The sequence below is a fragment of the Bombina bombina genome, chromosome 5 (assembly GCF_027579735.1).
Source record: "Bombina bombina isolate aBomBom1 chromosome 5, aBomBom1.pri, whole genome shotgun sequence".
NCBI lineage: Eukaryota > Metazoa > Chordata > Amphibia > Anura > Bombinatoridae > Bombina > Bombina bombina.
The window spans coordinates 573,854,291-573,879,070 of NC_069503.1; the positions used below are offsets into that span (position 1 = coordinate 573,854,291).

Below are 24,780 nucleotides of genomic sequence, written 5' to 3' on the forward strand. Positions count from 1 at the left end.
CTCTCTCTCCCCTATCTTTTGCTCTCCCTCCCCCTTTCTTTTGCTGTCTCTCTCCCTCTCTCTCTATCCCCCTCTGTTTTGCTCTTTCTCCCCCCCTCTTTTGCTCTCTCTATCCCTCCTCTTTTGCTCTCTCTATCCCCCATCTTTTGCTTTCTCTATCTCACCTCTTTTTCTCTCTCTCTCCCCTTTCTTTTGCTCTCTTTCTCCCCTCTCTTTTGCTGTCTCTCTCTCCCTCTCTTTTGCTCTTTCTCTCCCCTTTCTTTTGCTCTCTCGACCCCCCCTCTTTTGCTCTCTCTATCCCCCTCTTGTGCTCTCTCTATACCCCCTCTTTTGCTTGCTCTATCTCACCTCTTTTTCTGTCTCTCTCCCCTTTCTTTTGCTCTATATCTCCCCCTCTTTTGCTGTCTCTCTCCCCCTCTCTTTTGCTCTTTCTCTCCCCTTCTCTTTTGCTCTCTCTCCCCCCTCTCTTATGCTCTCTCTCTCCCCCTCTCTTTTGTTCTCTCTATCCCTCCTCTTTTGCTCTCTCTATACCCCCTCTTTTGCTCTCTCTCTCCCCTTTCTTTTGCTCTATTTCTCCCCTCTCTTTTGCTGTCTCTCTCCCCCTCTCTTTTGCTCTTTCTCTCCCCCTCTCTTTTGCTCTCTCTACCCCTCTCTTATGCTCTCTCTCTCCCCCCTCTCTTTTGCTCTCTCTAGCCCCCTCTTTTGCTCTCTTTCTCCCCTCTTTTTTGCTATCTCTCTCCCCTCTCTTTTGCTCTTTCTCTCCCCTTTCTTTTGCTCTCTCCCCCCCCCTCTCTTAAGCTCCCTCTCTCCCCCTCTCTTTTGCTCTCTCTCTCCCCTCTCTCTTGCTATCTCTCTCTTTCCCCCCTATCTTTTGCACTCTCTCTCCCCTCTCTTTTTTGCGCTCTCTGCCCCCTCTCTTTTGCTCTATCTTCCCCCCTCTCTTCTGCTCTCTCTCCTCCATCTCTCTCTTTTATCTCACCTCTTTTGCTCTCTCCCCCCTCTCCTTTGCTGTCTCTCTCCCCCTCTCTTTTGCTCTCTCTATCCCCTCTCTCTTGCTATCTCTCTCTCCCCCCTCTCTTTTGCACTCTCTCTCCCCTCTCTTTTGCGCTCTCTGCCCCCTCTCTTTTGCTCTCTCTTCCCCCCTCTCTTCTGCTCTCTCTCCTCCATCTCTCTCTTTTACTCTCTCTCCCCCTCTTTTTTGATCTCTCTCCCCTCTCTTTTTCTCTCTCTCCCTCTCTTTTGCTCTCTTTTCCTCCCTCTCTTTTGCACTCTCCTCCTTCTCTTTTGTTCTCTCTCCCCTTCTCTTTTGCTGTCTCTCTCCCTCCCCCTCTCTTTTACTCTCTCTCCCCCTCTCTTTTGCTGTCTCTCTCCCTCTCTTTTGCTCTCTTTATCCCACCTCTTTTGCTCTCTCCCCCCTTTCTTTTGCTCTCTCCCCCCCTCTCTTTTGCTGTCTCTCTCCCCCTCTATTTTGCTCTCTCTCCCCCTCTCTTTTGCTCTCTCTATCCCCTCTCTTTTCTCTCTCTATTCCCCCCTCTTTTGCTATCTCTTTCCCCCTCTCTTTTGCTCTCTCCCCCTTTATTTTGCTGTCTCTCTATCCCCCTCTTTTGCTCTTTCTATCCCCCCTTTTGTGCTCTCTCTCTCCGCTCTCTTTTGCTCTATCTCTCCCCCTCTATTTTGCTCTATCTCTCCCCCCCTCTTTTGCTCGTTCTCTCCCCCCCTCTTTTGCTCTCTCTATCCCTCCTCTTTTGCTCTCTCTATCCCCCCTCTTTTGCTTTCTCTATCTCCCCTATTTTTCTCTCTCTCTCCACTTTCTTTTGCTCTCTTTCTCCCCTCTCTTCTGCTGTCTCTCCACCCCTCTCTTTTGCTCTTTCTCTCCCCTTTCTTTTGCTCTCTCTATCCCCCCTCTTTTGTTCTCTTTATCCCCTCTCTTTTGCTCTCTCTTTCCCCCCTCTCTTTTGCTGTCTCTCTCCCTCTCTTTTGCTCTCTTTATCCCACCTCTTTTGCTCTCCCCCCCCTTTCTTTTGCTCTCTCCCCCCTCTCTTTTGCTGTCTCTCTCCCCCTCTCTTTTGCTCTCTCTCCCCCTCTCTTTTGCTCTCTCTCCCCCTCTCTTTTGCTCTCTCTATCCCCTCTCTTTTCTCTCTCTATCCCCCCTCTTTTGCTATCTCCCCCTTTCTTTTGCTGTCTCTCTATCCCCCTCTTTTGCTCTTTCTATCCCCCCTTTTTTGCTCTCTCTCTCCGCTCTCTTTTGCTCTATCTCTCCCCCTCTCTTTTGCTCTATCTCTCCCCCTCTCTTTTGCTCTTTCTCCCCCCCTCTTTTGCTCTCTCTATCCCTCCTCTTTTGCTCTCTCTATCCCCCCTCTTTTGCTTTCTCTATCTCCCCTATTTTTCTCTCTCTCTCCACTTTCTTTTGCTCTCTTTCTCCCCTCTCTTCTGCTGTCTCTCCCACCCTCTCTTTTGCTCTTTCTCTCCCCTTTCTTTTGCTCTCTCTATCCCCCCTCTTTTGTTCTCTCTATCCCCTCTCTTTTGCTCTCTCTTTCCCCCTCTCTTTTGTTCTCTCTGCCCCCTCTCTTTTGCTCTCTCTTCCCCCTCTCTTTTGCTGTCTCTCCATTTTTTGCAGTACAGTGTTTCCACCCCTTACTCTCTCTCTCTATCCCCCTCTCTTTTGCTCTCACTGCCCCCTCTCTTTTGCTCTCTCTTCCCCCTCTCTTCTGCTCTCTCTCCTCCACCTCTCTGTTTTACTCTCTCTCCACCTCTCTTTTGCTCGCTCTCCCCTCTCTTTTTCTCTCTCCCTCTCTTTTGCTCTCTTTTCCTCCCTCTCTTTTACACTCTCCTCCCTCTCTTTTGTTCTATCTCTCCTTCTCTTTTGCTGTCTCTCTCCCTCCCCCTCTCTTTTACTCTCTCTCCCCCTCTCTTTTGCTGTCTCTCTCCCTCTCTTTTGCTCTCTTTATCTCACCTCTTTTGCTCTCTCCCCCCTTTCTTTTGCTCTCTCCCCCCCTCTCCTTTGCTGCCTCTCTCCCCCTCTCTTTTGCTCTCTCTCCCCCTCTCTTTTGCTCTCTCTCCCCCTCTCTTTTGCTCTCTCTATCCCCTCTCTTTTGCTCTCTCTATCCCCCCTCTTTTGCTATCTCTCTCCCCCTCTCTTTTGCTCTCTCTCCCCTCTCTTTTGCTGTCTCTCTATCCCCCTCTTTTGCTCTTTCTATCCCCCCTTTTTTGCTCTCTCTCTCCTCTCTCATTTGCTCTATCTCTCCCCCTCTCTTTTGCTCTATCTCTCCCCCCTTTCTTTTGCTCTTTCTCCCCCCCTCTTTTGCTCTCTCTATCCCTCCTCTTTTTCTCTCTCTATCCCCCTCTTTTGCTTTCTCTATCTCCCCTCTTTTTCTGTCTCTCTCCCCTTTCTGTTGCTCTCTTTCTCCTCTCTATTTTGCTGTCTCTCTCCCCCTCTCTTTTGCTCTTTCTCTCCCACTCTCTTTTGCTCTTTCTCCCCCCTCTCTTATGCTCTCTCTCTCCCCCTCTCTTTTGCTCTCTCTCCCCCTCTCCTTTGCTGTCTCTCTCCCCCTCTCTTTTGCTCTCTCTATCCCCTCTCTCTTGCTATCTCTCTCTCCCCCCTCTCTTTTGCACTCTCTCTCCCCTCTCTTTTGCGCTCTCTGCCCCCTCTCTTTTGCTCTCTCTTCCCCCCTCTCTTCTGCTCTCTCTCCTCCATCTCTCTCTTTTACTCTCTCTCCCCCTCTTTTTTGATCTCTCTCCCCTCTCTTTTTCTCTCTCTCCCTCTCTTTTGCTCTCTTTTCCTCCCTCTCTTTTGCACTCTCCTCCTTCTCTTTTGTTCTCTCTCCCTCCCCCTCTTTTTTACTCTCTCTCCCCCTCTCTTTTGCTGTCTCTCTCCCTCTCTTTTGCTCTCTTTATCCCACCTCTTTTGCTCTCTCCCCCCTTTCTTTTGCTCTCTCCCCCCTCTCTTTTGCTGTCTCTCTCCCCCTCTCTTTTGCTCTCTCTCCCCCTCTCTTTTGCTCTCTCTCCCCCTCTCTTTTGCTCTCTCTATCCCCTCTCTTTTCTCTCTCTATTCCCCCCTCTTTTGCTATCTCTCTCCCCCTCTCTTTTGCTCTCTCCCCCTTTCTTTTGCTGTCTCTCTATCCCCCTCTTTTGCTCTTTCTATCCCCCCTTTTTTGCTCTCTCTCTCCGCTCTCTTTTGCTCTATCTCTCCCCCTCTATTTTGCTCTATCTCTCCCCCTCTCTTTTGCTCGTTCTCTCCCCCCCTCTTTTGCTCTCTCTATCCCTCCTCTTTTGCTCTCTCTATCCCCCCTCTTTTGCTTTCTCTATCTCCCCTATTTCTCTCTCTCTCTCCACTTTCTTTTGCTCTCTTTCTCCCCTCTCTTCTGCTGTCTCTCCACCCCTCTCTTTTGCTCTTTCTCTCCCCTTTCTTTTGCTCTCTCTATCCCCCCTCTTTTGTTCTCTCTATCCCCTCTCTTTTGCTCTCTCTTTCCCCCTCTCTTTTGCTGTCTCTCTCCCTCTCTTTTGCTCTCTTTATCCCACCTCTTTTGCTCTCTCCCCCCTTTCTTTTGCTCTCTCCCCCCTCTCTTTTGCTGTCTCTCTCCCCCTCTCTTTTGCTCTCTCTCCCCCTCTCTTTTGCTCTCTCTATCCCCTCTTTTTTCTCTCTCTATCCCCCCTCTTTTGCTATCTCCCCCTTTCTTTTGCTGTCTCTCTATCCCCCTCTTTTGCTCTTTCTATCCCCCCTTTTTTGCTCTCTCTCTCCGCTCTCTTTTGCTCTATCTCTCCCCCTCTCTTTTGCTCTATCTCTCCCCCTCTCTTTTGCTCTTTCTCCCCCCCCCCCCTCTTTTGCTCTCTCTATCCCTCCTCTTTTGCTCTCTCTATCCCCCCTCTTTTGCTTTCTCTATCTCCCCTATTTTTCTCTCTCTCTCCACTTTCTTTTGCTCTCTTTCTCCCCTCTCTTCTGCTGTCTCTCCCCCCTCTCTTTTGCTCTTTCTCTACCCTTTCTTTTGCTCTCTCTATCCCCCCTCTTTTGTTCTCTCTATCCCCTCTCTTTTGCTCTCTCTTTCCCCCTCTCTTTTGTTCTCTCTGCCCCCTCTCTTTTGCTCTCTCTTCCCCCTCTCTTTTGCTGTCTCTCCATTTTTTGCAGTACAGTGTTTCCACCCCTTACTCTCTCTCTATCCCCCTCTCTTTTGCTCTCACTGCCCCCTCTCTTTTGCTCTCTCTTCCCCCTCTCTTCTGCTCTCTCTCCTCCACCTCTCTGTTTTACTCTCTCTCCACCTCTCTTTTGCTCTCTCTCCCCTCTCTTTTTCTCTCTCCCTCTCTTTTGCTCTCTTTTCCTCCCTCTCTTTTACACTCTCCTCCCTCTCTTTTGTTCTATCTCTCCTTCTCTTTTGCTGTCTCTCTCCCTCCCCCTCTCTTTTACTCTCTCTCCCCCTCTCTTTTGCTGTCTCTCTCCCTCTCTTTAGCTCTCTTTATCTCACCTCTTTTGCTCTCTCCCCCCTTTCTTTTGCTCTCTCCCCCCTCTCCTTTGCTGTCTCTCTCCCCCTCTCTTTTGCTCTCTCTCCCCCTCTCTTTTGCTCTCTCTCCCCCTCTCTTTTGCTCTCTCTATCCCCTCTCTTTTGCTCTCTCTATCCCCTCTCTTTTGCTATCTCTCTCCCCCTCTCTTTTGCTCTCTCTCCCCTCTCTTTTGCTGTCTCTCTATCCCCCTCTTTTGCTCTTTCTATCCCCCCTTTTTTGCTCTCTCTCTCCTCTCTCATTTGCTCTATCTCTCCCCCTCTCTTTTGCTCTATCTCTCCCCCCTTTCTTTTGCTCTTTCTCCCCCCCTCTTTTGCTCTCTCTATCCCTCCTCTTTTGCTCTCTCTATCCCCCCTCTTTTGCTTTCTCTATCTCCCCTCTTTTTCTGTCTCTCTCCCCTTTCTGTTGCTCTCTTTCTCCTCTCTATTTTGCTGTCTCTCTCCCCCTCTCTTTTGCTCTTTCTCTCCCACTCTCTTTTGCTCTCTCTCCCCCCTCTCTTATGCTCTCTCTCTCCCCCTCTCTTTTGCTATCTCTATCCCCCTCTTTTGCTCTCTCTATCCCCCTCTTTTGCTCTCTCTCCCCTTTCTTTTGCTCTCTTTCTCCCCTCTCTTTTGCTGTCTCTCTCCCCCTCTCTTTTGCTCTTTCTCTCCCCTTTCTTTTGCTCTCTCTCCCCCCTCTCTTATGCTCCCTCTCTCCCCCTCTCTTTTGCTCTCTATCTCCCTTCTCTTTTGCTATCTCTCCCCCTCTCTCCCCCCCTCTCTTGTGCACTCTCTCTCCCCTCTCTTTTGCGCTCTCCCTCCTCTCTTTTGCTCTCTCTCTCCCCCTCTCTTTTGCTCTCTCCCCTCCTCTTTCCCCCCCTCTCGTTTCCCCCCTCTCTTTTGCGCTCTCTCTCTGTCCCCTCTTTTGCGCTCTCCCCCTCTCTTTTGCTCTCTCTCTCCCCTCTATTTTGCTCTCTCCACTTTCTCCCCCCTTTCTTTTGCTGTCTCCCTCTATTTTGCTCTCTCTATCTCCCCTATTTTGCTCTCTCTCTCCCCTTTCTTTTGCTCTCCCTCCCCCTTTCTTTTGCTGTCTCTCTCCCTCTCTCTCTATCCCCCCCTCTTTTGCTCTCTCTCTATCCCCCCTCTTTTGAGCTTTCTCTTTTGTCACCCCCGGCCCCACCCCACCCCTTCCACATCCTGCCTGTCCCCACCCCCATCATGCATGGTTGGCCCAGGCCCAGATGCCAGGTCAGTGTGTTGAAGGCCAGGTGTGTTTGCCCTCGCGCTGTCTCTACTGCGCATGACAGCTTCGGACAAACACACTTGGCCTTTTATATTATAGGATATATATATATATATATATATCTGTACTTGTGTATATTCATATAGATAGATATAGATATATATTTTACAAAAAATCCTCAGATATAAATGAAAATATATATTTAAAATAAAAAACATTTTCTTCTATGTGAAGAACATTGCAATGTAAAATATTCATAACTCACTTCAGCTTTAGCGCTGTATGTCTAATGCTGTGTCGGGTTAGCACAGGAGTGATGGTTTTTTTAAATAACATACTCCATTAAAATTTATATGGAGAAGAAGTTAACACAGCCATGATATCCAAAGTCAAGATGTTAGCGCGCATTGGGTTTCGCTCGCGTTCAAACAACCTGACAGAGAAAAATTCTTACTTTTAGCTGTGTTTGAGTGCGAATTAAAAAAAATTTTAGGACGCCACTTGTAATCTAGCCCTAAATATTTTAAATGTGCACTTTATGGCTAAACCATTGTAATTCATTAAAAATGTATTTAATAAAAACAACATAGATGTGTTTTTGAACCTCTCTTATGTCTTTCAGCCTGGTGGTAAATTAGAGATCTACAGTGTAAATATTGACAGTAAAGTGACATCGCGCTTTGCACACAATGTTATTACAAGCAGAGCTGTTAATCGAGCCAACAAAGCACAAGAAGTATTCTTTGATGTGGATCTGCCCAAAACAGCTTTCATCACAAACTTCAGCATGTAAGTCGTTTTATCTTGTGTGTGTTTATAAAGTTTATACATTATGCAAAAAAAAAACAAACAGAAAAACAGTTTTGTGCAAAGGCTGAGTTTCAAATTTTTTATATGTTAAAAATGGGATTTATCATATAATCAGTTGAAACTATAATTTTTTTTATAATATGTAGAAAAACACAATCCTTATAGGTGACTTCAAAGTAAGATATTGATTTAAACATTTATCTGGAGACTGATAGCTTGGTTATGTAGTATGAGAACTTTCCTTTTTACATAACAAAACATTTCTTAACAGAAAGAAAGGAATCTCCTCTTTCAAATAAATATGACCATCTGGTTATCACATATCTAATGTGAAAATGACACACAGTGCTGGAACTGTGCCTCTCTCTCAGCACATAATAGTATTAAGTCATCATGCCTTATCTATAGATTTAATGAGACTTATCATTTGGAAAAAGAGACTCTATGGCCTAGATTTGGAGTTTTGTCGGTAAAGACCCGCGTAGCTAACGCCGGCTTTTTTCAGGCCGCACCATAAAAATAACTCTGGTATTGAGAGTCCACATAAAGGCTGCGTTAGGCTCCAAAAAAGGAGCGTAGAGCATTTTTAACGCAGCTTCAACTCTCGATACCAGAGTTGCTTACGCAAGCGGCCAGCCTCAAAAACGTGCTCGTGCACGATTCTCCCATAGGAAACAATGGGGCTGTTTGAGCTGAAAAAAAACCTAACACCTGCAAAAAAGCCGCATTCAGCTCCTAACGCAGCCCCATTGTTTGCTATGCGGAAACACTTCCTACGTCTGCACCTAACACCCTAACATGTACCCCGAGTCTAAAACCCCCTAACCTTACACTTATTAACCCCTAATCTGCCGCCCCCGCTATCGCTGACTTCTGCATATTATTATTAACCCCTAATCTGCCGCTCCGTAAACCGCCGCTACTTACATTATCCCTATGTACCCCTAATCTGCTGCCCTAACATCGCCGACCCCTATATTATATTTATTAACCCCTAATCTACCCCCACAACGTCGCCTCCACCTGCCTACACTTATTAACCCCTAATCTGCCGACCGGACCTGAGCGCTACTATAATAAAGTTATTAACCCCTAATCCGCCTCACTAACCCTATAATAAATAGTATTAACCCCTAATCTGCCCTCCCTAACATCGCCGACACCTAACTTCAATTATTAACCCCTAATCTGCCGACTGTAGCTCACCTCTATTCTAATAAATGTATTAACTCCTAAAGCTAAGTCTAACCCTAACACTAACACCCCCCTAAGTTAAATATAATTTACATCTAACGAAATTAATTATCTCTTATTAAATAAATTATTCCTATTTAAAGCTAAATACTTACCTGTAAAATAAATCCTAATATAGCTACAATATAAATTATAATTATATTATAGCTATTTTAGGATTAATATTTATTTGACAGGCAACTTTGTAATTATTTTAACCAGGTACAATAGCTATTAAATAGTTAAGAACTATTTAATAGCTACCTAGTTAAAATAATTACAAAATTACCTGTAAAATAAATCCTAACCTAAGTTACAATTAAACCTAACACTATACTATCATTAAATTAATTAAATACAATACCTACAATTACCTAAAATTAAACCTAACACTACACTATCAATAAATAAATTAAATACAATTCCTACAAATAACTACAATGAAATAAACTAACTAAAGTACAAAAAATAAAAAAGAACTAAGTTACAAAAAATAAAAAAATATTTACAAACATAAGAAAAATATTACAACAATTTTAAACTAATTACACCTACTCTAAGCCCCCTAATAAAATAACAAAGACCCCCAAAATAAAAAATGCCCTACCCTATTCTAAATTACTACAGTTCAAAGCTCTTTTACCTTACCAGCCCTGAACAGGGCCCTTTGCGGGGCATGCCCCAAAGAATTCAGCTCTTTTGCCTGTAAAAAAAAAAACATACAATACCCCCCCCCAACATTACAACCCACCACCCACATACCCCTAATCTAACCCAAAACCCCCTTAAATAAACCTAACACTAAGCCCCTGAAGATCTTCCTACCTTATCTTCACCATACCAGGTTCACCGATCCGTCCTGAAGAGCTCCTCCGATGTCCTGATCCAAGCCCAAGCGGGGGGCTGAAGAGGTCCATGATCCGGATGAAGTCTTCATCCAAGCGGGAGCTGAAGAGGTCCATGATCCGGATGAAGTCTTCATCCAAGCGGGAGCTGAAGAGGTCCATGATCCGGATGAAGTCTTCTATCAACGGCATCTTCAATCTTCTTTCTTCCGGTTCCATCTTGCAGACCTCCGACGAGGAACATCCTCTTCTCCCGACGCCTACTTGCCGAATGACGGTTCCTTTAAGGGACGTCATCCAAGATGGCGTCCCTCGAATTCCGATTGGCTGATAGGATTCTATCAGCCAATCGGAATTAAGGTAGGAATATTCTGATTGGCTGATGGAATCAGCCAATCAGAATCAAGTTCAATCCGATTGGCTGATCCAATCAGCCAATCAGATTGAGCTCGCATTCTATTGGCTGTTCCGATCAGCCAATAGAATGCGAGCTCAATCTGATTGGCTGATTGGATCAGCCAATCGGATTGAACTTGATTCTGATTGGCTGATTCCATCAGCCAATCAGAATATTCCTACCTTAATTCCGATTGGCTGATAGAATCCTATCAGCCAATCGGAATTCGAGGGACGCCATCGTGGATGACGTCCCTTAAAGGAACCGTCATTCGGCTAGTAGGCGTCAGGAGAAGAGGATGTTCCGCGTCGGATGGAAGATGATGGATCCGGAAGAAAGAAGATTGAACATGCCGTTGATAGAAGACTTCATCCGGATCATGGACCTCTTCAGCTCCCGCTTGGATGAAGACTTCATCCGGATCATGGACCTCTTCAGCTCCCGCTTGGATGAAGACTTCATCCGGATCATGGACCTCTTCAGCTCCCGCTTGGATGAAGACTTCAGCCGGATCATGGACCTCTTCAGCCCCCCGCTTGGGCTTGGATCAGGACATCGGAGGAGCTCTTCAGGACGGATCGGTGAACCTGGTATGGTGAAGATAAGGTAGGAAGATCTTCAGGGGCTTAGTGTTAGGTTTATTTAAGGGGGGTTTGGGTTAGATTAGGGGTATGTGGGTGGTGGGTTGTAATGTTGGGGGGGGTATTGTATGTTTTTTTTTTTACAGGCAAAAGAGCTGAACTTCTTGGGGCATGCCCCGCAAAGGGCCCTGTTCAGGGCTGGTAAGGTAAAGAGCTTTGAACTTTAGTAATTTAGAATAGGGTAGGGCATTTTTTATTTTGGGGGTCTTTGTTATTTTATTAGGGGGCTTAGAGTAGGTGTAATTAGTTTAAAATTGTAATATTTTTCTTATGTTTGTAAATATTTTTTTAATTTTTGTAACTTAGTTCTTTTTTATTTTTTGTACTTTAGTTAGTTTATTTCATTGTAGTTATTTGTAGGAATTGTATTTAATTTATTTATTGATAGTGTAGTGTTAGGTTTAATTGTAGGTAATTGTAGGTATTTTATTTAATTAATTTAATGATAGTATAGTGTTAGGTTTAATTGTAACTTAGGTTAGGATTTATTTTACAGGTAATTTTGTAATTATTTTAACTAGGTAGCTATTAAATAGTTCTTAACTATTTAATAGCTATTGTACCTGGTTAAAATAAATACAAAGTTACCTGTAAAATAAATATTAATCCTAAAATAGCTACAATGTAATTATAATTTATATTGTAGCTATATTAGGATTTATTTTACAGGTAAGTATTTAGCTTTAAATAGGAATAATTTATTTAATAAGAGTTAATTTAATTCATTAGATTTAAATTATATTTAACTTAGGGGGGTGTTAGTGTTAGGGTTAGACTTAGCTTTAGGGGTTAATACATTTATTAGAATAGCGGTGAGCTCCGGTCGGCAGATTAGGGGTTAATAAGTGTAGGCAGGTGGAGGCGACGTTGTGGGGGGCAGATTAGGGGTTAATAAATATAATATAGGGGTCGGCGGTGTTAGGGGCAGCAGATTAGGGGTACATAAGGATAACGTAGGTGGCGGCGCTTTTGCGGTCGGCAGATTAGGGGTTAATTATTGTAGGTAGCTGGCTGCGATGTTGTGGGGGGCAGATTAGGGGTTAATAAATATAATATAGGGGTCGGCGGTGTTAGGGGCAGCAGATTAGGGGTACATAAGGATAACGTAGGTGGCGGCGCTTTGCGGTCGGCAGATTAGGGGTTAATAAGTGTAGGTAGGTGGAGGCGACATTGTGGGGGGCAGGTTAGGGGTTAATAAATATAATATAGGGGTCGGCGGTGTTAGGGGCAGCAGATTAGTGGTACATAAGTATAACATAGGTGGCGGTCGGCAGATAAGGGGTTAAAAAAATTTAATCGAGTGGCGGCGATGTGGGGGGACCTCGGTTTAGGGGTACATAGGTAGTTTATGGGTGTTAGTGTACTTTAGAGCACAGTAGTTAAGAGCTTTATAAACCGGCGTTAGCCCAGAAAGCTCTTAACTACTGACTTTTTTCCTGCGGCTGGAGTTTTGTCGTTAGATGTCTAACGCTCACTTCAGACACGACTCTAAATACCGGAGTTAGAAAGATCCCATTGAAAAGATAGGATACGCAATTTACCTAAGGGGATCTGCGGTATGGAAAAGTCGCGGCTGAAAAGTGAGCGTTAGACCCTATTTTGAGTGACTCCAAATACCGGAGGTAGCCTAAAACCAGCGTTAGGAGCCTCTAACGCTGGTTTTCACGGCTAACGCCAAACTCCAAATCTAGGCCTATGAGTCTTACAGGGGAGTATGCATATTTTGATAGGACCAGAGGCACTGGTCTGTCCCTACCTTATTTTGATACTTGTACGCAATCATCTAGAAGTATTTTACATTTTCAGCCACTTTTTCCTGTGTTTATGCTTCTAGCTCAACCAATATAACTAAAAAAAGAAGCAGTAAACTTAGCCCTTGTAATTATATTTATGTACCTTGTTGAAAAAGGAACTCAAAAAACAACCTCTAGATATTACCACTAATTTGTATTATGAAAGTGTGTAAAGTGCTAAAAACAATGGAATTATGGTAACATTGCATTAGAAACCAACATAATGTGTTTTATGTTTCTATGTAATACAGGACAATTGATGGAGTAACATATAAAGGAGTAATTAAGGATAAGGAAGTTGCTAAACAACAGTATCAAAAAGCAGTATCTCTCGGACAGACAGCTGGGCTTGTCAAGTAAGATTAACCACTTTTATTACAATGAGTGAATATTTAAAAACTGTTAAAATTTAGATTATTATTGCTATCTATTTTTAGCATTTTGTGATATTGAACACTTTAAAGTGTAAGATTTCTAAAAGTATCCATATGTTGCAAAGGTGAGACACATTTATACTTTTGTTCCAGAAGTACATGTTTTTTCCCGTTTATACTTTGCCAATAGGACATCTGTGTAACATTTATAATAAAGGACTTAAGAAGGCCTAGATTATTAGTTTACTACCATGTTACAAAATGTAACCACTACAATAATCTTAATCTTTAACCCTGAAACAGCATAATAAATGCTAAATATTATACTTTTCCAATGCAATTCTGCCAAAACTGAAAAGATTTCCCATACACAAATACGTCCCCTATGCAATCTACCCACAGCAAACCACCACAAACATTACCAACCTACTGGTTATCTCTTCATCATAACCTTCTTTCATTGCAATTACCTATCACTAAATCTAACCCTTCCTATTAAGTCCCTTTATCAATATGTCAGATTGAAGAATCTTCATTTCTTTGCCTTTCCTGACCAATAGCCACAGATCCTCTTCTTCTTCATTCTCATCATCAGATGTTAATCTATTTTAAAAAAAAAAATTCTAATACATTTATGGTAATCAGGTTAACCAAGAATAAAGATTGTTAGGCTCACTTTTGAAATATTAATATGAATAACTATAAACTTTGACATTGAGCCAGATCATCTACAGAACTAATTGGTTAACCTGATTAATGTATCAGGTTTAATTAAAAAAAAGAGTAATACACTAAGAAAAGGTAAAACTAAGATAAATATCAAGAAGAAAAAAACTGTTGATGCTGTCTAGAAGAGGTAAATAATGAAGATTATCTCACCAGATTTCAATAAAAAATGTCACTAAGATTTGTATTTATTTTTATTTTTGTTAGGTTTTACAATGTTTTGGGGTATTTATATTAATGTAAATATATAAAGAGATGTTTGTGGTGGTGGGAGCATGTAGGATAATAGTGGATACATGGCAAACGTTAGACTTAGTTGGATTTGCAATAGAAGAAGGTATTATGTAGATTGTGGGTTTACCTGTGAGACAATCATGTAGATGGGCTGTAGTTGATAGTGGGGTGTAAATAGATGTATGTGGTGTGTGGAAATCATACAGGATAACAGAAGTTTAAAGGAGAAGAAAGGAGGGTTACACATTTACAATTAAAGACTCAGGGTCAGGGTCACTGTTCATGTTAATTGCACTGAATTGTACGGTCTGCTAACTGCAAGGTGTGGTTCCCTAATTAACCATTTTACTGCTGCATCACTCACACAATATGGCCTTAGGAAACACTGGATGTAAGACATTGGTGCAGCATTGGTTAGGTTTAATTCAGTTGGGGGAGGTCACAGGTTCATGTTACTGTGATTAAGTTATTTAATACAATGCATAAGAGCATTTCCTACACATTAGATAATGCTTACATAAAAAAAACATTGTGTTGTGTCAGAGAAGCATTTGTACAATGACTTTTAGATGTCTGTACAAAAAAATAGGTCTGTAAGATCATTGATTGCTGCAGAACATAATGGCATCAATCACAGCATATTTTAGCAAAATGTTTCCGTAATTATAACTGCCACCTCAAGTATGATGGTTAACCCTTTTCTGTTACTAAAGACAGGTTTTTGTCACTATTTGCTTAGCCCATAGTGTACCCATAGTGTACAGATAATAATAATAAAAAAAATTTAGGCTGTGTACTTATTGAATACTTCAACTATCTAAACATGTGCAATAGTGTTGCTTCTTTTTCAGCTGAACAGCTTATCACAAGATTTACTCGTAAAATTACAAATAGATCTTAATGCAGAATTGTAGGATTTTTTTTGCTTAACTTATAAGTGGATTTGGTATATAACCTAAATAGTACAGTAGAGCCTTCAAACAATGTTAATATAGCTTAACATCTCAAATCTGTTTTGATATTTTTTAATTACCCAATAATGCATGAACTATTCCCAAATATGTTTAACAAATAATAATAATACAGGTCCCCTGTGCCACATTCCAGTGAAAGAAAGAATGCTCTGTTAGAAACATTATTTCAGTGGATATTCTCTTAAAAAGAGAAGAGGAGATAAACAAGGATTTGTTGCTATATTAGAGCCTGAATTTTAACACTGGCATGACAAAGTGCTGGTTGTAACTTGAATGTCTTAGACTCTAGAGAGCATTCCCCCAAGTAAGCACCACTGAAGATTCAAAAGAAATAAATCAGTAGGCCTATCAGTAAAATACTGTAGAAGACATTATGTGGATAGATCTTGACTTCTGATTCACAAAACTGAAGACAAAATGCTGATAGAATGATACAAATGTAGATTTTGTGTGCAGTTAAAACAGAGAGATTACAAAACTTTCATGTTATTTACAAATTATAGGTGATACAATCTTTTTTTTTTTTACAGAATAGAAGATCCAATTATACAGTTCTAATACAGATACTTTATATCTGCCTAAAATGTTAAATGTATATTTGTTAAAGTACATAGACTACAATCTTTATACTTAAATTGAACACAAGAGCAATTAATTTAAGTTCAATACCATTGCCATCTAATTAAATCTCCTAAAAACATTACAGATAACATCCTGGAAGCAATAGACCATACCAAGCTTAATAAAGCACCTGGACCTGATCAGATGCCTGCAGAAATGTCGAAGATATTAAAATTAGAGATAGTTGAAAAATTAACAATTCTCTTTAATAATTATTATATTAATGCTCAAGTAATGCCTAAATATTTTTTGGCATAAATTATATCACTAATTTAAAAAAAAGAGAAAAACCCTTAAGACCCAGGGTCCTACAGACCTATTTCATTGCTCAATACAAACTATAAGTTATTAACTTATATTATCTCTACCAGGCTAAAACTGTGCCTTGAGCAGGTTGTCCATGAGGATCAATCTGGCTTTATGGCAGGAATATCCTCAATGAGGAATGTACATAAGGTTTCTTTAGTTCTGGAATTTTTCTGGAATAAATTATAAAGTAAAACACAGGCTAAGCAGGATTTTGCATTGCTAACGATCGACACTGAAAAAGCGTTTGATTCAGTGATCTGGGACCATTTATACACATCCCTAGAAAAGTTTGGTTTCTCAGGTCACTTTACCCAATTTGTTCAAATCCTATTTGAACACCCAATATCTTCTATTAGGATAAATGGTAGCCAGACATCTAATCTTACGTTAAGTAGGGGAACTAGACATGGATGCCCACTTTGCCCATTATTATTTTATATTGCAATAGAACCCCTTGCTATTCTGCTACGAAAAGAGATACAAGGTATTAGTCTAGGAGAGAAAAAACTAGTTCTATCATTATATGCAGATGATCTGCTTTTATTCCTAAAAAAAAAATAAAGTGATTTTCCAAAGGATATTAATATCCTGGATACATTTGATTCTTTTTCCAGATATACAATTAATGCAAGTAAATCCGAAATTTTATGGTTTCAAAAAACAAGCAGAGTTTCAAAGATCATCCATTTAAAGAAACATGTTGCATTAAGTATCTAGGACTATATTTTAATGTAGACCCAAATCAATGGAACAAGATGAATTATATACCATTTTCCAGAAAAACTTCCCTAAAACTTCAAAGATGGAGTGTTTTCCCTATTTCCCTTTCAGCTAGAGTAATGATTATTAAATCTATCTTATTTCCGCAGTTAATGTATATTATGCAAAATGTTCCTCTTTTTATACTTAAAGGGACACTGAACCCAATTTTTTTCTTTCATGATTCAGCTAGAGCATGCAATTTTAAGCAACTTTCTAATTTACTCCTATTATCAATTTTTCTTCATTCTCTTGTTATCTTTATTTGAAAAAGAAGGCATCTAAGCTTTTATATTGAGTCAGAACTCTGGACAGCACTTTTTTATTGGTGGATGAATTTATCCACCAATCAGCAAGAACAACCCAGGTTGTTCACTAAAAATGGGCCGGCATCTAAACTTACATTCTTGCATTTCAAATAAAGATACCAAGAGAATGAAGAAAACTTCTACTTTGAAATAACTGCCAAGCTCATCCCACTGATGACATCAGGATCTGGGCTGCATATGGCATCCAATTACAAAAGGCTCACTAGTTGAATCCAACAGACTGTCAATGCTATTCAGCAGAGTGCCTAGATACAGCCCAGATAGTGATGTCATCAGTGGGCTGAACTTGGCAGCCATTTCAAACTGGCCAGAAACACTATTGATTTTAAAATAGCCTTTTTACTGTTCCTGCTGCATTATATAGAAAAGGTTCAGGAGGCTATTCGCAGCTTAATCTAAGGTAAGACTTTAAGATGACCAATGTGTAGACTGTCCCTTTAAATGCAGCAATATTTTTTTTCTTACTATGAAGGCCAATAGGGAAAATTCCAACCTAATAAATTCCGCAATTATTCTGGGCCGTAGTCTGATATTGAAAAATTGAAAGAATAAGGCAGCACCTAAATTATCGTCCTTCCAATATTCTATTCATTACCAAATCATTTTTTAACAATTCTATATTTCACCTCTTCATAACAAAAAGATAATTTTTCAAGAAGAGGCTAAAAATGATCTTATCTTATCCACTGTCTATCCAATTTATATTAACACATCACTATCATAGAACAGAGTATTTTGAAACATTAATTTTAAGGAAAATCTTTCCAGTTTACTGGTATTAGCCCTACCTGAGTGATTTGTGGGGATCTGGGGAGAAAGAGGAGGATGCTATGGGGGAAGGGAGTGGGAGAAAATGAAAACAGCCTCTTTTTTTCCCCTCCTTGTTTGTTTTTATTTTATGTTGGAGGTAGGATGAAGGGAATTTAAAAATCAACATGGGTACTATAGCGAACCTTCTTTATTTTTACATATACATACAAGACATGTTATGTTAAATTATAACAGCGATTATGTTCTTTTTTTTCCTCTTCTGTCTGATATATAAAGTGTTATTATGCAATGAATTGTATAGATTGAAATATTTGCAGTAACGAGAGTTGTATTCTGATTATTACTTTATGTCTTGTCGTAGGGACATGCGTTAACTGTATGTACAATTACAGATCACACTTACTAACTGTTTTTATACTATGTGCTATTAGGACAGTTAAATGGTTCTTAAACTATTTATGTCATTCCTATGTATTGCCTAGTGATGGTGGGATTCATGCACGATATTCTGTTTCTAGGGCCTCTGGTAGGAAGACAGAGAAATTTACGGTGTCAGTCAATGTGGCATCAGAGAGCAAAGTGACATTTGAATTGGTCTATGAAGAACTGTTGAAGCGCAACCTAGGAAAATATGAAATGTTTATTAAGGTGAAGCCAAAGACACTTGTCAATAAATTCAAGGTAACTAATTTATTTCTCTAAGACACTATATTGTACTATGTTTGTGCTTAATGTAAAGCAATATTTTCAAGTCATATGATCTTGTGCATGCTCTGTTACAAATGTTTTCCTAGAATACAGGAGGAGTTTAAAAATATTAGTACTATTGAGCACTAATACTGATCTCAAGTTAAATCATTAGCACTATTATTCTTCTGCTCATACTGGACCAGATTAACAAGTGGAGCTCTATTTAACACTCCTGCTCAAGCGTTAAGTGCGGTAGAAGTAAGTTTTTTGCACTCGTCGGGTTGCGCTCGTATTATGAGTTGAAAGTAAACTGTTTTTGCTCATGCACTTCCCAATTGCGCTCAAAAAGCCAAACTTAGAATATTGCATGTGCGTTCATGTATTTCCCCAAAGAAGTCAATAGAAAAAAAAAAAGAAAAAAACCCTAACAACCTACTCATGCGCAAACCCGATCGAATATTCTCATGTGCGCTAAACCCGACATAAAAATATGAATATTTCACATTCCAATGTTCTGCACATAGAAGAGTATGTTCTATTTATTCATAAATACATATTTCTACATATACAGTATATGATGGCATTTTGGTACAATATAAATCTATACTTTTATATTTATAAATATATATATATATATATATATTGTGCGTAGTGGAGGATTTTAAACTCACCTTTTACCTCCCCCTATTTTTAAATGCTGTATTTTGCCCGAAATAAACTTCACCCAGCAGTGATTCAAAAATTCTCCCAGCTGATGAATAGCAATAACTACGAAACAGTCTGTCCTGGGATGGTTATGAATCACTGCACTAACGCTAGCTAAGCTTATAAGCTGTGTGAGCAGCGATGCTTTGGCGTTAATGGAATCTGCTGAAAAGCAGAGTTGAAGTAAAAAGGTGCGTTGTGAACCTAATTTGCATATCTTACCCAGAATCTTTTGCTGCATTGGAAACAATGTATTCCAGAGGTGTGGGAAAAACAAGCCTTCTGTCCTGTCTAGATTTGTTAATGAACTACAAAATGAGTTATTTTCTATATATTTTGTGCGTAGTGGAGGATTTTAAACTCACCTTTTACCTCCCCCTAATTTTAAATGTTGTTGTGTGTGTGTATATATATATATATATATATATATATATATATATATCAGTAAGGGTAAGGACTGCACTCACTGGATTTAGATCAAAAAGTTTATTTATTCTATGGTACTTTTTGATCTAAATCCAGTGAGTGCAGTATAATAGTGCGGGTCTTGCCTCGAGCGTCAAGACCTCACTATTAGATCCTCCCTCCCTCCTGAAGGCTTTCTAAAATAGTGCGGTCTCAGTATGTAAGCACTTTGCAGGACTTTGAGCACTTATAACTTTTGCGTGCAATATTTTTATTAAAAAAGAATTAGCAGATAGTGTTAATATGAGTGTTACTGTACTGTACAATGTATTTTTGATGTACTTTGTGACACTTTTTTTCCTTGCAAAATACTTAAAGGACCAGTCAACACAGTAGATTTGCATAATCAAAAATGCTATAGAACTTAGTCTGAACTTCAAATGAGTAGTAGATTTTTTTTCTGACAATTTTAAAAGTTATAAGCATACACACTTATTCTTGCACATGCTCAGTAGGAGCTGGTGACTCAAAAAGTTTAAATATAAAAAGACTGCACATTTTGTTAATTGAAGTAAATTGGAAAGTTGTTTAAAATGACATGCTCTATCTGAATAATGAAAGTTTAATTTTGATTGAGTGTCCCTTTAACCAGAACTTTTCAAAAGCACTATCCCAACCCGTGTTAAATGTGATTGCTCTCTCGCAGTCGCATTTACTTTCAACTTGTAATATAAATGGTCTTTAACATAAGCAAAAGGGCAGGTATATGCCCGATCGAGCACACGTTAAAGACAGTGCACCGCTTGTAATTCAGCCCTTGATTAGAAGTTGCACTGATTTATCTATTATTACTGTTGTTACGGTTATGTGCCGGTAAGTTTTGTCTGTAATTTGGAGGTGATAGGCTTTATACTTATTTTCTCTGAGTTTCTAACTTCATTTTTATATATATATATATATATATATATATATATATGTTACAATAAAGAGAAAGAAGGACCATTTATATATTCTTAATTCCCATTACAGATTGACATTGATATATATGAGCCTCAAGGAATTACGTTTTTAGATGCCGATGCATCATTTGTAACAAATTACTTATGGCCAGTGATTCAAAAATCCTTCTCTGGAAATAAGGTAAGTTTAATACTGAGAACAAGAGACCTTAAGAATCATTTGTTAATAAATTCACTACTATTATGAATACTTTATGTAAAGTGAATACATTCATTATGAATGAATCAACAATAACAAAAAATGTCTTTTAAATTATCCAATATTCATTATTGGGGTTGCTCAGAAGAAATGTATTAACAAAATGAGTTTGCTAATACCTATTGGAAACACCTCCAGGGCAGCTGGACAACATCTGAAACTTAAAGAAAATCAAAGTAGTAGCTAGTGCTACAAGCCAGCAGCAGCACAAAACATTTTTTGTAACATGGTTAGAAATTTGGCAAGAGATGGTAAAGAATAAAAGTGAAGCTAACATTCTTACTGAGTGATAATCAACTAACAAGGATATTGCCAAATTGTTGAATCATGTAAATTAACATTTTTAAGACTTTCCCATCTGCAAAAAAGCCTTTACCACTTTTAGAGTAACAGTTTTAACCTAAAAAACAAATAAACAATTCAACTTTTTTTGCATGTATTCAGTTCTTTGTTGTTTGCAATAAATATGCAAACATTTTTTTTTATTATTCATCCATAAATTAATCCACGTTTGTTGACAATTACGTGGTTGATGGTTGACTATTTTAATATTTTTGCATAAAGAGTGATACCGTTGATGTTCTAAGTGATGCTATGTATGATATCAGAATTAATGGTATTATGAGATTGATTATCCCATTAATTATGTCATCAATGATGTCAGGCTTTAAAATATTTGAATGAAATCTTGATATATGATGTTCTCAAATCAAAGACTAGCCAGATTTATATTCTTAAAATAATGGCCTTGATCACAATCTTTCCAATATTGGCTGCCAATATCTAGGTTTTGGTTTCAGCATGTTTTTCAGATTATCACAATCCCAAATGGATTCAGCTGGAAAAAAAATGCCTTGGCCACAAACAAGTTTTCGAGCTAAATCCTCCCGATAACATATTTAAAGGGACAGTCTACTCCAGAATTTGTATTGTTTAAAAAGATAGATAATACCTTTTATTACCCTTTCCCCAGTTTTGCATAACCAACACGGTTATATTAATATATTTTTTACCTCTGTGTTTACCTTGTATTCAAGCCTCTGTAGACTGCCCCCTTATTTCAGTTCTTTTGACATTACTTGCATTTTAGCCAATCAGTGCTGACTCCTGAATGGGAGTTAGCACAATGTTATCTATATGATACACATGAACAAGCGCTGTCTAGCTGGGAAAACTGTAAAAATGCACTGAGATAAGAGGCAGCCTTCAAGGACTTAGACATTAGCACATGAGCTTACCTAGGTTTAGCTCTAAACAAAAATAACAAATTGGAAAGTTGTTTAAAATTGCAAAATGCCCTATCAGAATCATGAAATTTTAATTTTGACTAAATTGTCCCTTTAAGTTCTTTTTATCAGTATTAAATCCATGAATCAAAATAAATACAATGGCCATTTGGCAGCTCTAAATATTGCATTATAGTTATTAGTATTGCACCATTTGTACAGAGTGTAAGAAAAAAAATAATAGACATTTTAAAATTAACCTTCTGTGCTCCTTAACTATATTAATATGCAGTAATTAATTATATAGCTATTTCAAAAGTGTAATTATGGGTATAGTGGGCATGTGTGTTAGAGGGCTAATTTGTAATGATAATACTGTAAATGTGGGCGTTTCACATTTTTTAATAATAAGTGATTGAGTTACAAGCATTTTACAAGATTTTGGTCTACAATCAAGAGGGGCAGTGCAAGAAATTGATTCATTTTACAAGAAACGGACCGGCGTAATACATCATCTTCTATAAAGGGATTATAGCCATTCATAAACTGTAAATAGTGAAATTGCAATTTTACAAGTTTTCCACCAATGAACCAATAGAAATGGAAAAATCTTGACAAAAGTTTACATTCTCACTGTAGAGAATGGGCTTGTTCTTTGCAGAATAATGGCATTACAAAAAATATATATACATAAAACACTAATTCTAAATAATAAAAATGTACTGAAGCATGCAGATATTAAAAAATAAATAAACAGATATTATCAATTTCATAACTTAACAATATTTCTATTACTGTCACCAATTCACAACTAGTGATGTCCCGAACTGTTCGCCCGCGAACGGTTCACAGCGAACATAGCTTGTTCGCGTTCGCGTTTGTGGGCGAACACATGGCGATGTTCGATCCGCCCCTATGTGTCATCATTGTGGAAACTTTGACCCTTTATGTCACAGCCGCCTGACACATTAGAGCCAATCAACATCAGACACTCCCTCACAGACACTCCCAGCTACTCGGAATCCGCCACTTTAGACTCATAACGACCTTGCTTTTTTAATGAGAGGACGTATTGTGTTTTTGCTCCTGACATTAATAGGAAAAACATAGCTAGGCTAGTGTATTTACAGTCCAGAAGGACTCCACTCATCTCTGCTGCAAGCACAGCACCCCAAAAAGCCCTTTTTAGGGCTATATTTCGTGCCGTTTTTTTTTTTTTTCGTTTTTTTTTTTATTAGCATTTGCCTGGCTTTCAGCTGTGTGTTTAAGGCTCACAGCATATGCTGTGACTACTGCCACCACTGATATCTCCCTAACAACATTAGTTTAAATTTAACTAACCCAAAAATATAATTATTTTTCTAGTGTAATTTTTTTTCATTTTCTATCAGGCCAGTGTCACACAGCATATACTCTGGTTCATTGCTCTGTGCCAGCCAGCAGCCACCAGTGTTAATATCCGTTTATAACATTATTTTAAATTAAAAAAATAAATAAAAATATTTTGCTAGTGTAATCTAATTACATTTACTATCATGCCTGTGTCTGTCAGGCTCACTCAGCATTAATATACCTCTTTTTTTTCAGTCTTTTGGTTAATTGGTCTGTGCCAGGCAGCCACCCAGCACTCATATCTATTCTCCTTCACCTTAATTTTAATATAAAAAAGAAAAAAGTTTAAATTTGTTTGCTAGTGTAATCTAATATAATTTTCTATCCGGCCTGTGTGTTTTGCTGACATAGAGAGCCTACTGTGTTTACTTGCTGCCCTCCTTAGTCTATGAGCCACGACTCATATGTGTTTAACCTTTTTTTAATCCCCCCCCCCCCCCCAAAAAAAATAATTTCAATAATTTTTCTAGTGTAATCTAATAGTATTTTCTATCAGGCGTGTGTGTATCCGACTTACAGAGCCTACCGTTTTTAATAGCTGCCCTTCCAAGGCTATCAGCCACGACTCATATGTATGTTCTTAACCTTTTTCTTAAAATTTCCAAAAAAAAGTCTTTAAATCATTATGCTAGTGTAATCTAATTGTATTTTCTATCAGGCCTGTGTCTAACTGTCTATCTGACTTACTCAGCATACTGTTGTTATAATTGCTGCCCTACGTAGCAGCCAGCCAGTGCGACCACTCATAGAGTCATATGTGCATTGCACTTCTTAACATAATTTTAATATTAAAATCTAAAATTTTAAAATATTTTGCTAGTGTAATGTAACTTAATTTTCTATCAGTCCTGTGTTTTTGTCACTTACACAGCATACTGTGTTAAATTGCTGCCCTACCTACCATCCACGACTCATATCTGCCAGCTTGTCTGCCAGGCCCAAGTAGCCAATTAGTGGCACCAATCACAATTCTTGTAACAGTAATTAAAAAAAAAAATCATAATTTTTTGGACTGCAAATATTCAGTCTCCTAGTGCCATTGAATTTCATTTACCTCCTGCCTGCCACTGCCAGCCTTTTGTGCCAGGCCGTCTAGCCAACTATTTACACCAATCATAATTGTTGTCACAGACAGTATAGTTATTAATTTAAATAAAAAAATTTTTTTGTGTTGATCTTAATCCTCAGTTTGCTCGTGCCTTTGAATTGCACTTTTCTACAGCCTTCCTGTGTGCCAGGCCTATTAAAAAATATTTACACCAATCATATTTGTTGTGACAGTATTCTAATAATTAAAAATTCAAATTTTTGGTAATAGTTGCTGTGATTTGAATCCTCAGTTTGCTGGTGCCATTGAATAGCACTTTCCTCCTGCCTTGCAGCCTGCTGTGAGCCAGGCCCACCTAGCCAATTGTTGTCAGCAATCATATTTCTGTTAACAGTATTGCAAAAATTGTCAATCATCACTGTTTAGACTGTCAGTAATCAGTCTCCTAGTGTCCTTGAATTGCATCTACCTCCTGCCTGCCATCCTTTTGTGCCAGGCCGTCTTGCCAACTATTTACACCAATCCTAATTTTTTGTCACAGTATAGTTACTAATTAAAATTAAAAAAAT

General features: G+C 39.2%; 1 protein-coding gene across 1 annotated transcript in view; it reads left to right on the forward strand.

Moving 5' to 3' along the window:
• Positions 1-24,780, forward strand: part of LOC128661561 (inter-alpha-trypsin inhibitor heavy chain H3) — a 173,045-nt gene that overhangs the window by 16,646 nt on the left and 131,619 nt on the right. The window contains exons 3-6 of the mRNA XM_053715804.1: positions 7,334-7,500; positions 12,682-12,786; positions 18,046-18,208; positions 20,357-20,467. Of these exons, the coding sequence (XP_053571779.1) occupies positions 7,334-7,500; positions 12,682-12,786; positions 18,046-18,208; positions 20,357-20,467 (546 nt within the window). The remainder of the gene's footprint in view (positions 1-7,333; positions 7,501-12,681; positions 12,787-18,045; positions 18,209-20,356; positions 20,468-24,780) is intronic.